A 15,631-nucleotide genomic window follows, 5' to 3' on the forward strand; every position below is an offset into this window, starting at 1 on the left:
CATTCCTACCAAACCCACACCCTCCCAATCCCCAACCCGCCCCCATACCCCCAGAGTGTTTGGCCTTCACCCAGTCTCTAATGGGATTAGTAGGGCACTAATAGAAGCAGGGAGACAGCTCCACTGGGGAGCAGGCAGCCTGGCATGGGAGCAAGGTGTTGCTGGGCTCAGAGGCATAGGCCCCCCTGTCTGGGGGGTAATGCAGCGGGTTTGGCACTCTTCATGAAGTACACTCACACACAATGTATAAGATGCAAGCACCAAAGAGTGTTGGCAGCCCAACATGGGCAGCTGGGGGGCCTAGATGGGATGGGGTGGGTGTCAGACTGGCACAGCAAAGAGGAGAACAGGTTTCTAATACAAATGAAGGAGATTTAGTAATGGATATATAGGTCTGACAGAGAGGGCTTTGTGTTTGGTGGTAGGGCTCCACCAACTGCTCCCCTCTCACACCTCACACATACATTCAGCTCTGTTTGGTGTGAGTTCCTCTATTTTCCCCTCACCTAAAACAAAAAAGAATGTCTCACACACACACACACACACACACACACACACACACATATCTTCAGATATGAGGCCCCAAAGCCCATTAGCAGAAAAACATCAACTTAGACGTACAATGTGAACGTACAGATTAGTTCTGTCATAGAAACAAAATGAGTCAGATGAAGGGGGAAAAAATGCTTTACCATCCATGGATGCCAAATTGCATCAACGCCAATGAATCACACCCTCAAAACAGCACACAGGCATGCAGGCATTAAGACCGGCTAATTTAAGACAGTACTCAATGATCTCTTTGTGCTTTTTCTTTTTACAAGCTCTTTGGATCTGATTTTAAAATATAGTGCTTGCACCTATTGAATTTGCACATTCAGGTGTGTGCAGTGTTTGAATGGTGTTGACTGAAATTGTTATGCAGTCTCTCTGAGTGTGCACATATGAGTGCAATGTGTGTGTAAGTCGCCTCCATAAAGCTGTATAGATTTACTGGAGTGATCGTAAAACATTATGAGCAAGGCCCATAATGGCTATTAACTTGAAATCAGCTTTTCTTGGAAAAACAACGTTCCATTCATGTATGATATTTTAAAACCGGATTAAAACTTTATCTTTTTTAATATTTCTTGCTATCATTTGGTAATCACTCAGTAAGTCTCTCCCATCTGTAAGAATATGGAGGAATTCAGTGGTTCACATCTTCCTCTCGCTCACTGCATCTGTCTCCACTCTTGTTCCTCTAATACAAATGTCTCTGTTGGCAGGGAGTCCCCGTGCTTCAGCCTCAGCCCTGCACTTCCCGTCTCCCTCAATCATCCAGCAGTCTAGCCCCTACTTCACCCACCCAACCATCCGCTACCACCACCACCCTGGACAGGACCCCCTGAAGGAATTTGTGCAGTTTGTCTGTGCTGATGGCTCGGGGCAGGCCGCCGGACAGGTAAGGCTTGCTGCCTGAGAGGAGGAACACTATTAACTTACAAATGTGCCACACCCTCCACCTAGCTTGCATTAGTATTGAAGGTTTTTGAAAGATTTTTGTTGTAGTAATAGTGTAGGACAGTTATAAAATATTCAAAGAGACCACTGAAAGGAGAAGTCAGTTAGTTAGTGGATAAATGTGTATATGGAAGCAAAAATAGGCCACAGTAAATTATTGCATTGGCATATTTTACTTTGAGAAGTCTGTCTGACTCAAAAAATATTTCTGGTTCAAGAAAATTCCACTGTCTGAGATGTCACTCATCTGAAGTGTTTTTTTTCTTGGCTCATGTGACTGACAGGGGGCAACCTGATGAGACCGCATTGTCTGATTGATTCCTTCAGGTTTGATTGCAGCCAGAATATTCTAATTAGATTTTTTTCAATTTGAATTTTAATGTGTGAATTTAACTTATTTAATTAAAGCAACCTGATCTTTTGACATGGATTTCATTTTTGAATTTGAGGAACTTCAGTAGAGTTTTCTTATATTGGATCCCAAATTTTCTTAATTGGAATATATATATATTTGCTTACATAAAAATTGCTCACATTAAAAATTAGATATCCAGTTACTAGTAAAATTCAAATTGTTATGGCCTGTTTTTACTTCCATACATGTGCCTATTTTAGCAAAGCCAGCAATTGTTTTGAGCACATTTGCATTGCTCTACAGTGCCATATTTTATAATTATATGAATGTCATTACTTTCAGTGGACAGTGCATGCTAAAAGCTTATTTAATGGTGTTGTATTACTGCATACAATATAGATAAATGCACAAAAATACACACCACAGCAACACAAGTGAACACACTAGACATATGTATATTCAGTTGGTCTACAAATCTGTGTATTGTCTTGTCAATGTCATTTTGACGTTTGCTGTTTCAGACCCCAACGTTCCCACTTCTCCCCTCCTTTTTTAAATTTTTTTTGCTCCACCCAACCCCTCAGAAGTTACAACCATCAGCACGAGAGTGAATCAGTCACGGCACACTTCAAGTCAAGCATACCCGTCCTGTGTTGTGTCATCGTGTTTCTGTTTTCATCTCTAGCTGTTCCGATTTTAGTTGGAGTTTGGTTGTTTGGTGCTGGTATCGTTGGTGGTGTTGTGCTTGTGTAGACGAGTATTCTCCCATGGTTTTGATTTCTTGCCATCTTCTGGACGAACCCAGTCAATAATTTGCTCACTCTCCCTCCTCCACACCTCCTCCTCCACCCACCACGGACCACCCCTGTGGAACCTCTCACCTCAAGCTCCAGCTCCCACTCCTATCAAACCCTGTGGTGATTATTATTTTTCACACCTCCATAAAAGATGCGTCCACATACTTCATTCCTTTGGTTGTTGTTTCCCACCACTTCCACTACCTCCTTCCACCATCGCCCCCACCCCCCACCCCCCCTCCGTCATGGATATTTTTTTGGACCTGGGCTCCCGAGCTGCGTTCCTCTTTTCATTCCTGTGCTCTGCGGATTTGTCGCATGTCGCCCTCCTGAACCCTATTTTGGGGTTGTCTGCAGCCAAACGAGCGGCCAGAGCAAAATGCCGGGCTCCTTCTTGCTGCCTCCACCTCCCCCAGTGGCCCGCCCAGTGCCCCTCCCTATGCCCGACTCTAAACCCAACAGCACGCCCCCTGACGGCGGACTCTCCTCGCCCGCATCTCCGTGTAAGTGACCCCGCAGAGACCGTTCTCAAAACCAACCCAACAAAAAAAAAATCTGAAAATCCCAACCCTCTCCAGTGAAAAGACCCCTGCCATTGTTCTTCCAACTTCGTGCCATCATTGTTCCTGTGTATCCAACATTTCATCTCCCTTAATCCCTGGAAGGCTATCGAAAGAAGCACAGGATTTACTGTGGAGCTCAGTAGAGTAGATCACCAGAGGTCTGGTGAGACATATCTTTCTTAATGCACTTTCTTAATAGAGAGCATTGTGGTGCTCATCAGGGTTCTGTATTAGGTCCCATCAGTTTGAGTGGTTTTACATGTTGAGCCCGTTCTGCGTTGTCTGGTGTGGAAGCTGCATCACCAACCCAGTTCTTCTCCTTCCAAATCCTCCGTTCTTCCCCTGGAATTAATTAATTTGTGACAAGCACAAATTTAGGGCAGTTAATTTATATGGACTCCAAAACATTCCAATAGAAATTGGGACATTGGTGGAAAAATGTTACGTGTTTTTGGTAGAGCTGATTTTACCTTCTTGTTGGGATTTTGTTTCGTTTGGTGATTGTTAAGAAGAATAGGGTGTGTTTTTAAGGTGAAGGGGTGATGTCAGTCGAACCGTGGGGCTTTTCTCACAACACATTTGTCTTCTTTACCTGTGATAGGAGGGGCACTGGATGGAGCACTTTTAATTTTTTGTTTGTAGCTTCTCTACAAATTTAGTGTTTGCGTTTTACCCCCCAGTCAGCGTCTCAAAGTCTTTTATGTCTTATGTATGTTATTCCAATTCTTAGAAACACATGGATGTATACTGTATTTGTCCATACACATAAATCTCCAAATTTTCTTTCTCTCTGTCTCTCTCCTTCTTGTCCTTTCTCCTGTTCCTCCAAACAAACAGACTCACATATGCACAAGTCTGCACACTGACTGCATCCTGAATCCCTCAGTGAGATTCAAATGCTGGAGTCCGTAGGGTACCTCAAACTGCCCTAAATTTGTCAGGGACTTTGATGCCAGTGGGTTTTAACTGTCCCTGACTGATCCTCAATGTCAGGATTCTGGTGCGCTCAATCACTTTTCAACTGAGTTTATCAGCGGGATTTAATCACTCAGGGAGATCTAAGTTTGCAAACCAGATTTTGGCAAACTTCTTTGTGGAGTTTTGATGACCTCAATGAAGTAGTAGCAGTACTTCTGTAATACTAAGTTAATTTATCTGAATTGCTTTGATATTTAACAGCAGTGATGCAGTAGGTTTACTATATGCTATTACATGTTAAAGGAATAGCTTGACATTTTTGGAAGTACACTTATTTGCTTTGTTGGCAAGAGCTACCACTTACATATCTGTTTGATAAATATGAAGCTACTCCCAGCAGTGGGTTAGCTTAGCTTAAAGACTGGAAGCAGCGGGAAACGGCTAGCCTGGCTCTGTCCAAAAATAACAAAGTCACAGTACCAGCATGTTTAAAACTCACTAATTAACATGTTATATCTTGTTGGTTTAATTTATACAAAAATTGAAGTGTCTTAAAATGACACATTGGAATATTTGTCGGACTATTTCTTGCCTATTTCTTGTCATTTTTACACTACATTTCTTGTAGGGATTAAACAAACAACAGGTTAATTAGTGAGCACACGATCCGCGATGTTGGCGTAGTTGGTGTAATTTCCACCTCACACGAAACAGGGTGGACACACAGGCGATAAAAAGTAGAAGCAGGTTAATTTTTAAATAATATGAAGAAATCCAGTGAAAAATAAGCTGTAGAAGAAGGAGGTGATGCAGTAAAAGGTTGCAATTGTCATATCTGGTAAGTGTGCAACAGCCGTGCTCAATTTGACACAACGCTACGCTGTCAAAATTGTGTACTACATAGCAGTTTACTAACGGAAGTACTCGAAATTGAGAGAGAGCATTAGTCTTTGTGCTAAGCTAAGCTAACTAGCTAGCAGTAGCTTCATATTTACCGTACAGACAGGTGTGGTATTAATCTTCTCGTCTAACTTTCGGTAACAAAGTTAATATGCACTTTTCCCAGAATGCAACTATTGCTTTAAGATGTTGAAGTGCCAGCTGTCTTTGTGTATGTGCTGATGTCTTCTTTTGTTCTTCTTCTGTTTCTTTAGCATACTCCACGCCAGGCACCACAGCTCCCAACAGGTTTGTCGGCATCGGATCACGGGACAACAACTTTCTGAACATCCCGCAGCAGACACAGGTAGGAGTCTGGGATACACTGAGAGTTTGTCTCTGCGTGTAAAAGTGAGAAGGAAACTTGTCTGTTTTGACTGTAATTACCGGTCAAACTCAGGAAACTTATTAACTGCGTGGATGTACGCCAAAGTATTTCTTATTCCCTCACTCTCTGAAACCTGCTGCTGGGTTTCCACCATCTCTCTTCTCACACCATCCCACAGCGCACCATCAGTGTTCATTTGTATATCTGTATTTTACAGTACGAGTGTGGTTTACCATATGTGCTCAACTGTTTATTGGCACATATGGAGCCTGCCCTTCAGGCAGCGGGCCTTCTTCCTCGCTGCCTTTTCCACTTCTCCTTGCCGAACACCCCTTCTCTCCTTCTCTTTAGCTTTGTCCTGCTCTGCTTCCCTGCCTCCTACTTATTCATTTTCTCTGTCTCTGCCTTGTACTTTCTCCTCTCTTTCACCTTACTCGTTCCTTCCCTTCACCACTCTGCGCCTCATTCATATGCCTCCTCCATTACCACAGAACTTTTCTCATTAGTGTCCAACCACACCCACCTGGAGCCAGCTCAGCACAGCTCTGCTCCTCAACACATGGAAACCATCTGAAACTGCGCGGCTGATCCCCTCCCTTGTTTCTCTGCCCTCTGTTCTCTTACTTTTTCTGCCTTTCCTTTCCCCCCATTCCTTATTTCCCTTTCTACCTCTCCACTCTTTACTCCCCTTTGCTGTCAGTTTTTCTTATTCTTCTTTCTAATGCCTTCTTTGTTACTAAAGTACCTTTACTCTGAATAATCTACCTTAACTTCTTCACTCTGGTATGTCAAGCACAGCTTAATGCACTATGTAGACATCCGAACATTACATCCATATGTGATTGCTGAACATCTCATTTCAAAACTATGGCCATGGCCGTCGGCAGCATATAAATACAACAGCCTCCACAATTCTGTTTTCAGGCTTTCCGCCAGATTTCTGAACCTGACTGCAGGGTTTTGCTCCCATCCAGCCGCAAGAGCATTATAGTAGTGAGGTTGGGCTCTGATTTTGGGCCATGGCGTTCCAGTTCATCCCAAATGTGTTGGATGGGGTCAAGGCCAGTCAAGTTCTTCCACACCAAACTGGGAAAACCATTTCTTACTAGATCTCGGCTTTGTGAACGTCGGGCACTGTCATGTTGAAACAAGAAAAGTTCTTCCCCACACTGCTGCCACAAAGTTGGAAGCACACTGTGGTCTAATATATCAATGAATGCTGCAGCATTAGAGCAAAGAGGCCTCAACCAAACCATGGAAGCCCTATACCATAACTAATAAACGTATATGACAAGGGTATCTGCATAACTTTTGCCTATGTAGCGTGTCTTCATATGCTTTTCTTAAACACCTCATTGATGCTCAATAATGAGTAGGCCTGTGGTATGGTTTTACTTTTCAAGGCAGAACCAAAACACACAGCGTTAATTGTTTGCATGTGCCTCTCAGAAAATGACACAAAGATTAACGATCCACTAAAGAAATGATAGATTGCAAGACAAAGAGCATGTCAGAAGTGTATGTGGTGGCTGTGGGATAAGCTGGAGCTCTCACACTTACAACAGTGGGCTCCATGTGCCCTCCAGTGGCAAACCTTAGGTACTGCAACCAGGGGAGAAGGGGAAACAAGATACCAACGGGGCAGGAAACGAGGGGAGATGGAGGGAACGGAGCAAACCTTTATAGAAGTCACGTCCAGGCCGTCTCGTTCCCCCCAGCAACCAGACATGATGTCATAGCCACTTGATCTTGAATTTGAGAAGGGGTTGCTTGAGAGGGGGCGACGGTGGGGTGGGGGCTGGAAAGAAAAGAGGGTGGTCACTGTCTGCTGCCAAGGATTTAGTGGGAGTGTTCACGGGAGATAGATGGATTGTGTGTGTGTTTGTAAGAACATACACAGAAAGAGAGAGAGAGAGAGAGAGAGAGGGAAGAGTAACTAAGAAGGGAGAAGTCACAATGCCCAAGGCCTGCTGGGACAGTGCCCAGGGGAGTAGGGTAGCTGAGAAGTGCAGGAGGCAGAGGGGGGGGTATTCATGCGACCTGTTGGAGTCAAACAAAACAAAAGGGTGCTTCCCTGGAGACTCAGAGTAGTTTCCAAGGCTTGACTTCTAGAATGTTGCCGCACTAGCCTACAGTGCCAGATCCTGCAGGCCAAGCAGGGCAGCCAACAACAGCGACGGTGACCCAGTTCTGCTCCCTGCTCACGCTGAGTGGGAGAAACCAAACGTGAAGATGGTGCAAGTGACAGGGAGCGCCAGACTGCTGTCCCCCTGCTGCTGCTTGGCCGTTAGTAGCCATTTACTGCCTGGCCAAAGTGTACCGTGCTCAACTCCAGAAATGGACAGAAGTGATGGTAATAGTTGGGCTGGTGGCCCAGATGACCATTCTGTTACTTACTGTATTTAAGAACTATAGGAACCTCTAGTGGCCAAAAGTCAACACATTGTACATGTCATTTCCAGGGATAAAATAACAAAGATACTCACAGCACAGCGGTTTTGGTCATAGCTGCTGCTCTGTAGGGATGGTCAGTCAGAGTCTATCCACCACTTTGGTCCAGATTGAAATATCTCAGCAATTATTCCATACATAACCCCTAACCATTGCCATAAAATTTTGTACAGCTGTTCATGTTCCCCAGAACATTAATCCTACCTACTTTTGTCTAGCACCACCATGAGATTGACATTTGTGGTTCAAAATACCAGCTACAGTATTTGATGGATTGCATTGCATTGCATTGCATTGTGAAATTTGCTGAAGATATTCAAGGTCCCTAGGGATTGTGTTCAGTGGTAATTAGCAAACATGTTGGATTGCATTAGATTGTGTAATAAAGTGGTCACTGTGGCCCCCTTTCCATTAAATTATATCTGTTCAATATTCTTGGAACCTTGGTGCCATCTAGCGAACCAGCCCGTGTTTCCACTGGTTTTGGGCGTTGCACAATGCACAGCAACCTATAGAATATGACGCACATTTTGCTTCCCAAGGAAAACCTGCTATTTTTTGGTTCCAGTTAGGAACCAACTTTTCCTGTTGTGAACCAATTATGTCTGGTCTAAATGCTCTGAACGGTTCAAAACTAAATGCTTGAACTGGAACGGGGCCAGTTGGTGGAAAAGGCTTACTTTCTACCACAGTGGGTCTGCCGATTCAACCAGGGGTTTCATGTCCATTCAAGCCATGGATGCATTCAAACTGCCAGTGAAACTGCACTCTATTCAATTGTATTTTAAGGTTTTTCTTGTATGCACATTAACACACTTTTTACTGACACTAACATGATCTCATTCCCAACCCCCTTCCCTTTTGTTTCTGTTGCAGTCTTGGTTCCTCTGACAAGATCTGTGCACAAACCAGCAACTAGAATTCTTTCTTTACAATCGGAAATAAAAAAATGGAGAAACAACCCGCAGGATAATAACTGCCCTCCAACCAACCCACCGACCGTACGTCTCACCTGATACAAAATATAAACAAGCAACAGAGGAAATTACAGCAGCATTATGCTTTTTGAGGAACTCTTGACTCATTTACCCAGTCAGAGGGAGGACCCGTTTCAAGCAAAGATGGATAGATGGAAAGATGAAAGGATGGACAAGAGGATGCCAGGATAAAGAAAGGGGTGAGGGGACAAACGGCAGCGAGCAGGCGTCTCTCCTGAAACCACCAAACCAGCAAAACGCAGCAGCAACGCAAGAGGAACCTGAGGATGAAAAAGCAGTCAACTTCTCCTACTTCGTGAGGACGCATTGTGTAAAGAATGGCTAAGAAAATCTGTCCAACAAAAGAAATCAGGTTTCCACAACATAGATTTAACATTTAAGCTACAAAGCTTCACCCACAATGAATCCACAGCCTGATCAAAGCACAGACAGTATTTGATTTCCAATGAAAGCTGCAGTCCATGCTCCTGTGATGTCTGCCATCACTCAAAACATAATCAAATTGACCAATGTTTCTCTCCCGCTGAATGACCATTGACTTTATGAAGTCCCTTTTTACCCTACTACTAACTAGAGAGACACCATGCCAAAACATATCTTGATTAAGGGTTGCACTAGAAGCTGAATCAATTAACACTAATCTTAACGATGTGCACTATTTACCTACAAGGCATGGGAGGTAAACTAGACATGCCTATAAAGAGTTTTAAAGAGGAAAAACCAAGGTACAAGAAGCCTTTACGTGTCCTCGACCCCCATCCTTCAGTTTGACAAATCATTGGCCTCCGCTCATTCTCACATCTCCCCGCACAACACACACTCAATCTGTGCCATGACCACAGCACGTATGTACAATTGAAAACACACAGTTGCCCAGTCAGACCTTTTAAGATTGTAGTATTCATAGATGGTGGTGTTGTGTAATCATATTTTAATTTTATATGCGCACAGTAAGCCCAGTGAACCTATCTGATTAGATGTCCAAACATCACAGACACACATTGAAAATCACAGTGTGAGTACATCATTACTGACAGTTTTCACGACTATAGACAGCAGCTATTGGATCCCCCTTTTGCCCTCTTGTAATGTAGATGAATGATTTTGTTATCTCTTGTGTGTTCTCTTATTTGAATTTATTCCTTTTGGATTTGTACTATTTTATAATTGTTTTGTATTTGAATGACAGCACCTTATAGAGAAACACAGTAAGAAGTGGGATGTCGAAGTGGCGTAGACAGGGTGGTTAGCTGACCTTGATCAAATAGTACATGCCAAGAACATTAAGAAAAAGTTTGACATTATGGAAAATACACTTGAGGGAATTGATGCCATTCTTGTTAAATATGGTGCTAAACCAGCAGTCCGTTAGCTTACCTTAGCATAAAGGCTGAAACTAGTGAACAGCTAGCCTGGCTCTGTCCAAAGGTAACAGAATTTGCAAACCAGAAAACCAAAAAGTGTGTAAAAACAACAGGTGGTTGGGACCTGGCGACTGGTCACAGCCAAGAAATATTCCAGCACATGAACCCTGTAAAACGAGAAATGCCTTTTTTACACATACCGGTAGATTCTTTTGGCTGCATTGTTTGTGCTGTGTGGATTTTGTTACCTTTGGACAAAAGCAGGCTAGTAGTTTCCCCGGTTTTCTGTATTTGTGCTAAGCTAAGCTAACTGGCAGTTGGCTGTAGCTTAATATTTAACATAGTGGTACCAATCTTCTCATCTAACTCTCAGCTTGAAAGTGAATAAGCGAATTTTCCGAAATATTGAACTTTGACATGGTTTGTTTGCCATACGCTGTACTTGAAGACCACACAATGCAGGGTTTTGACAATCACAGGAAGCTCATTTTGTGGGAACTTACCTGCTGAACCACACAGGTCAAGAAAAAGCTAAAAGACTAGCCGCATCTACTGCTTGACCCAGGTCCAGCTGGTGACTGGTGGTGAATACATGAGCGATAGAAAAACAGAACCAAGGAGGGAAGGTTGCTGGAGATGGGACCCAGAGTAAAAGAGAGAATAGCTCTTCTTTCTGTCTCCCTAAAGTTTACCCTGTTGTTTACACTCCCAGACGGGCCGCTGCTCCAAGAGCAGAGGGAGCCACACTGTGGAGCAAAATGAATATGTGACATATCTGGCTGGTTTCGGAGAGGGAACGAGGGCCTCTAAGGCTTAGCAGTAGGAGGATCACCCTTGTGCCCAGTTTTGTTTCAGTGCACGGGATCAGGTAATGGATATAGGTTGCTATGGTAATCTCCCCCAACACACACACACCAGCACTCCCCTCTAGCTATTGTGAATCAATGAGCCCTCAATGATCAAAACTGCACTAAAACAATCATGCCAGCCAACCTTGTAAGTTTCTTTTTTGGTAAGAACTACAGCAGATCGACCACCACTTAATGTTTCGAGTCAGTGGATGTATCACTGGGATGGAAACACACTTGTAGAGCACAGATTGCCACTTCTTAAACACAACGACTTAGAAAGACCACTCACTAAAAACACATCCCCTGTGCCCGACCGAATTCAAAGGGAAGTCTTAAAAATAGACAATCTGAGGAGGCCTTTATGCTTTTAATCATTTTCTATCATTAGCCCATACATATTCTGACTGATTCAGTTATTTCCTGTTCAAATTCAAACCACCCATCCAACCTCACAAAATAACTGGACTGCCTGGCCACGTTCTTCACTGCAGGGAAACACAACATAGTTGGCCAACCCACTGGCGACCATCTCATCAGCTACGTAGAGAGAACTAGCTCTGCCGAGTAAGACGTTAAACGATGGCTAAGGTGATTTCTTTTCTAATCTATGGAAGTGCCTCTGTATTCCCATTATGCAATTTGTCAAACATGAATTCAGGTTCTTTTTCTCACATATAAGCTATAGTGAATGGTGAAAAATTTATGTCAGGAGAGGAGAAAAAAAACGGTGACAGCTCACTTAGATAATCGCAAGCATCTTTATATATAATACACATATATATTTATAGATATATACATTTTTTTTATTTGCAAGATAAGCTCTGTGGCAGTCTAGTTATTTTTTGAAGCATGGCGTACATCGCACAGTCATAGGATGCATCTCAAATACCGCTGATTAGAGCTAGTACCAGTCTCTAAACCCACTCTTGTGTTAAATGACATAAAAGAAAATTAATGGCAAAAACACAACAATAGATACATAGACAGTGATGATAATGTAGTTGAGAATGGAAAAAAAAGAACAGATTAGATTTTGTTGTTTTCTTTCTTGTTTTGATGGGAAGTATTGTTCTTGAAACTAAATGATGTATGTTGATTGAGCCATGTGCAATGCCTTGGTAGAGGAATTGTGTTTGTTTGTTAGCGATTGTTTGAGGGTGTCACGAGAAAAGAGGGAAAACCCTCCAAGTTTTTTTTGTTTTTTTGTTTTTTTTGTTTTTTTTTGTTTATCAAGTCCACATGCTCTGGGACTCTAAATACAAGGGCAGCGATAAAAAAAATCCCAGTCTTTGTAAGTAAGTTCGGGGAAATTGTTTTTAATTTCCTTTTGGTTTTTTTTGTTTTTGTTGCTTTTTTTTCCTTTTATCACTTTTTTAAGAAAAACTTAATTTCTAATCATTTGTTTTCAGAATGTGGGAGGGCTGAAGGAACAATTTTGCAACTCATAAAATATATATCACTATGAAAACTGGTGCTTTCGTTAAGAATAAAGTACATTCAATCTCTATTATACATAAATAATAATAAACGAAATTAAGTGTTATCATAAAAGCAAATTTTAGGAAAACATGCATTATTCTATTTCTCTTTTTGTATTTACCGAGGGGGGAGGGGTTCATTGTATGAAAAGGTTGTCGTGACAAAAGGCATTTTTCCCCCCCAACCTTTACACCATAGCAGAGGAACAGTCGTATGGAAAAAAAAAAAAACCATCTTGTAAAATGCTTTTTCCAGACTGTATCATCTTGTATCCAACAAGACAAGATCTTCCCCAATTTGGGAGATGCACAAGTACGGATTCCCATTTCAAAGAAAGACCATGAATGATGTTTTTTTCAATTTGGTGTAAACGTCTACTTGGTTCAGCGAGAGGGATTTAGCGGCCTTTGTCTGCTCAGCTGGTCTGCTGTCATCAATTCGAGTGAACCCCACCCCCCTACTCCTCCCCCCGGATCCCCATCTCCCACTGTAAATGATTATAAATATTTGTTTGGTGATGTAGTGTTATAGACTCAGAGCATCTTAAAGGTTGTCCCTAAAAAGTGCCTTTTGTTCACAGATTCCATCTTGTAATCCTGAGTGCCCATCTCAAAAGAAAAAAAAAAAGTCCCCTCCTTCATACTTCTATATCTTTCTCTTCCTCTTCTTCAAGCTTTTTAAAGCAGTATACATAGTACTAAAGGAAATTGGTGTGATTTAGTTCCTCTTTTTATTGTTGAATAATTAAGAAAAGCATAAAAAAAGCCCAAAAAAAAGAAGATATTTTCTGTCTTGCTTCTCTTCCTCTGTATCTTGTCTTCTGTCTATCTTGGACACTGGAGTAGTCTGTAGCCGCGTAACCCTCTCCCTTCCTCCCCCCCTCTCCCCTCCTTCCTTTTCTCCCTTTCTCTGAACGGCGGGGTTTCAAAAAAAAAAAAAAAAGAATACGCAAAGATTTTTTTGTCTGAGCAGAATGCAGTTAGCTCACATGTTATTCTTGTCTGTACGCTTCACATTGTATTACCATACCCATCTTCTTCAGCTTCTCCATTCAACAGCTAATGTAAGTGAACAAGTTACACCACGGGGCTCTGGGCTGTGCCGAGGACAGGGGGCCGGGGGGGTCAGTCCCCTGGGAGAAGTCAAATCAATCTCGGTGGAGGGAGAAGAGCACTCACAGGGACTTTTGGTTTTGGGCTGAGTTGTGGGAGATGACCAGTAGGACTGCTAGTGTAGGCAGGTGTGTTTGTAATCCTTGTTTCTATCTATTTATTTTTTTATAATTGAATTTGGATTTGCTTTTTGATTCACTTTTTTTTCTCATTGTTACTGCGTATCTTAGGCAGCGGGAAGATGCTGCATTGAGACCTTCAATTATGCACCTTGGTCAGTGTACTTCAGCGGCCAACAGATCTTCGTTTTGAAATGTGAAAGCCAAAATTGGGAAATGAGCTGTTTCCCAACTACCATTTATAAATAGGGGATCAAAAAACGAGCCGTTTTCCTTTTTTTTTTTAATAAAAACAGAAAACAATAAAATTTACTGTCTTCCGGGTTTATTTTATTTTATTTTTTTTAAACTGAAAACAAGAAAACAACCAGCAAAAACAGCTTGTTTCCAGGTTTTGGTTTTCTCATTTCAAAATGAAAATCCGTTCCGCAAAGGACCCCGACCCATCATTTCTAGTGGTTGAATGAGACCAGCTATTTAAAAAAAAAAGAAAAAAAAAAAGAAAGAAAAACGGGAAAAAAAATTAACTGAAAAATGACTCGAAGCACCTTATAAGCGGACTGGTTCCACAGCACGGTGGCTGGAAGGCTCAGATTTAGCACAATCATAAGAGATGTTACACATTGCTTCACAATATTGATCCACCGCCATTCTAAATCGCAGTGTTTGATAAGACACGTTGACCAAAGTGATATGGTTCCAAAAGCTGTACAAAACTAGAAGACTTTGGTGATTGATAGAGAAAGCACCTTGAAATTCCACCAGCAAAATCTACTGATTAGAGTTTTGTCCTGCAAAAACAATTATGTATATGCAACTTCCTATTTTTCTTCATTAACAAATGAAGCCAGCAGCAGTATTATCAATCAAGCCTTGACAAGTGAACGCGCCACAGTTGAGAAGCCATATCGGAGACGGACAGGTTGCAGGGAGCAGAGTGTGCATGCGTGTGTGTGCTTTGTTGAGGGAGGGTGTCTACGATGTCTGCCCCTGCGCCGTTCAGAGAACACAGTCGGACCCTGTGGCCGAACCGTCCGCCGTTTTTTTCTTCTTCTTTCCTTTGTTTGTTTTTAACAAGTTTTGTAGGATGCTGGGCCGCATTTAGTCATGTGTAGACTGAGCCCCCCTGGCCAGCCTAACCTCTTGCCTCTGGCCTGTAACACCTTTCCTGTTAAGAGTGCTCCTCCTCCTCCTCCCACAGAGCAGCGTCCCATCCTCGGACCCATACCCCCCAGAGCCCATGGTGAAATGCATGTGTTAATTACAGTTTCTTTTCCATAATAATAATAAAAAACAGTTTGAAAAGAGCAACCCCTTTACTTGATTGAATAAAAGGATGTTCTTGACTGTATTCTGTCTTTCTCGGGTGTGATTATTGCTGTGTCATTTCAGTGGTGGACAAGCAGCTGTCTCTCAAACAGGCCCATGGTCCATTGGCAGTGGTGGAACAGGTACTCTGATTATTTACTTAGGTAAAAGTAGCAATACTACAATGGAAAAATAGCCGAAGTAAGTAAAAGTATCTAAAATATTAAAAGTGAGAGTATTCATTGTGCAGAAAAATGTTGTTATATATGTGGAAACTTCCATTTTATGTAAGTCATGTTGTCCATCTTAAGTATTTCCTCCAGTAAAATGGGAATAACTGCAGTTATTTCTTAAGGTGTTTATCAGAAATATTTATGGGCAATGTTCAAACTCATAGATGCTTATTTTATATTTCTGCAGTTTATAGCAGTGCTTAATTTTAATTCTGTATTCCTGGATTAAAGGTCCAGTGTTTAGGATTTAGTGGCACCTAGTTCCAAGCACATAGGAGCTATCTACAGTCAGGGTTTGGTTTGTCCATTCTGG

At 42.2% G+C, this 15,631-nt stretch overlaps 2 protein-coding genes across 19 annotated transcripts in view; both read left to right on the top strand.

Moving 5' to 3' along the window:
- nfixb (nuclear factor I/Xb) overlaps nucleotides 1-15,128 on the top strand; it is a 146,801-nt gene extending 131,673 nt beyond the window's left edge. For 12 of the 18 annotated variants that reach the window (XM_035654204.1, XM_035654193.1, XM_035654195.1 and 9 more), the window contains 3 exons: nucleotides 1,269-1,444; nucleotides 5,291-5,382; nucleotides 8,731-15,128. In XM_035654204.1, coding sequence (XP_035510097.1) covers nucleotides 1,269-1,444; nucleotides 5,291-5,362 — 248 coding nt within the window. In that variant the 3' untranslated portion in view covers nucleotides 5,363-5,382; nucleotides 8,731-15,128. The remainder of the gene's footprint in view (nucleotides 1-1,268; nucleotides 1,445-5,290; nucleotides 5,383-8,730) is intronic. The other 6 variants (XM_035654188.1, XM_035654199.1, XM_035654191.1 and 3 more) reach the window with 1 other exon arrangement.
- The window catches only part of zgc:158403 (tetratricopeptide repeat protein 39A), a gene marked incomplete at its 5' end in the record, with an annotated part of 767,589 nt that overhangs the window by 181,748 nt on the left and 570,210 nt on the right, over nucleotides 1-15,631 (top strand).

Source organism: Morone saxatilis, unplaced genomic scaffold, assembly GCF_004916995.1.
Source record: "Morone saxatilis isolate NCDOM2014 unplaced genomic scaffold, NCSU_SB_2.0 Contig14, whole genome shotgun sequence".
In the NCBI taxonomy this organism is placed as follows: Eukaryota; Metazoa; Chordata; class Actinopteri; family Moronidae; genus Morone; species Morone saxatilis.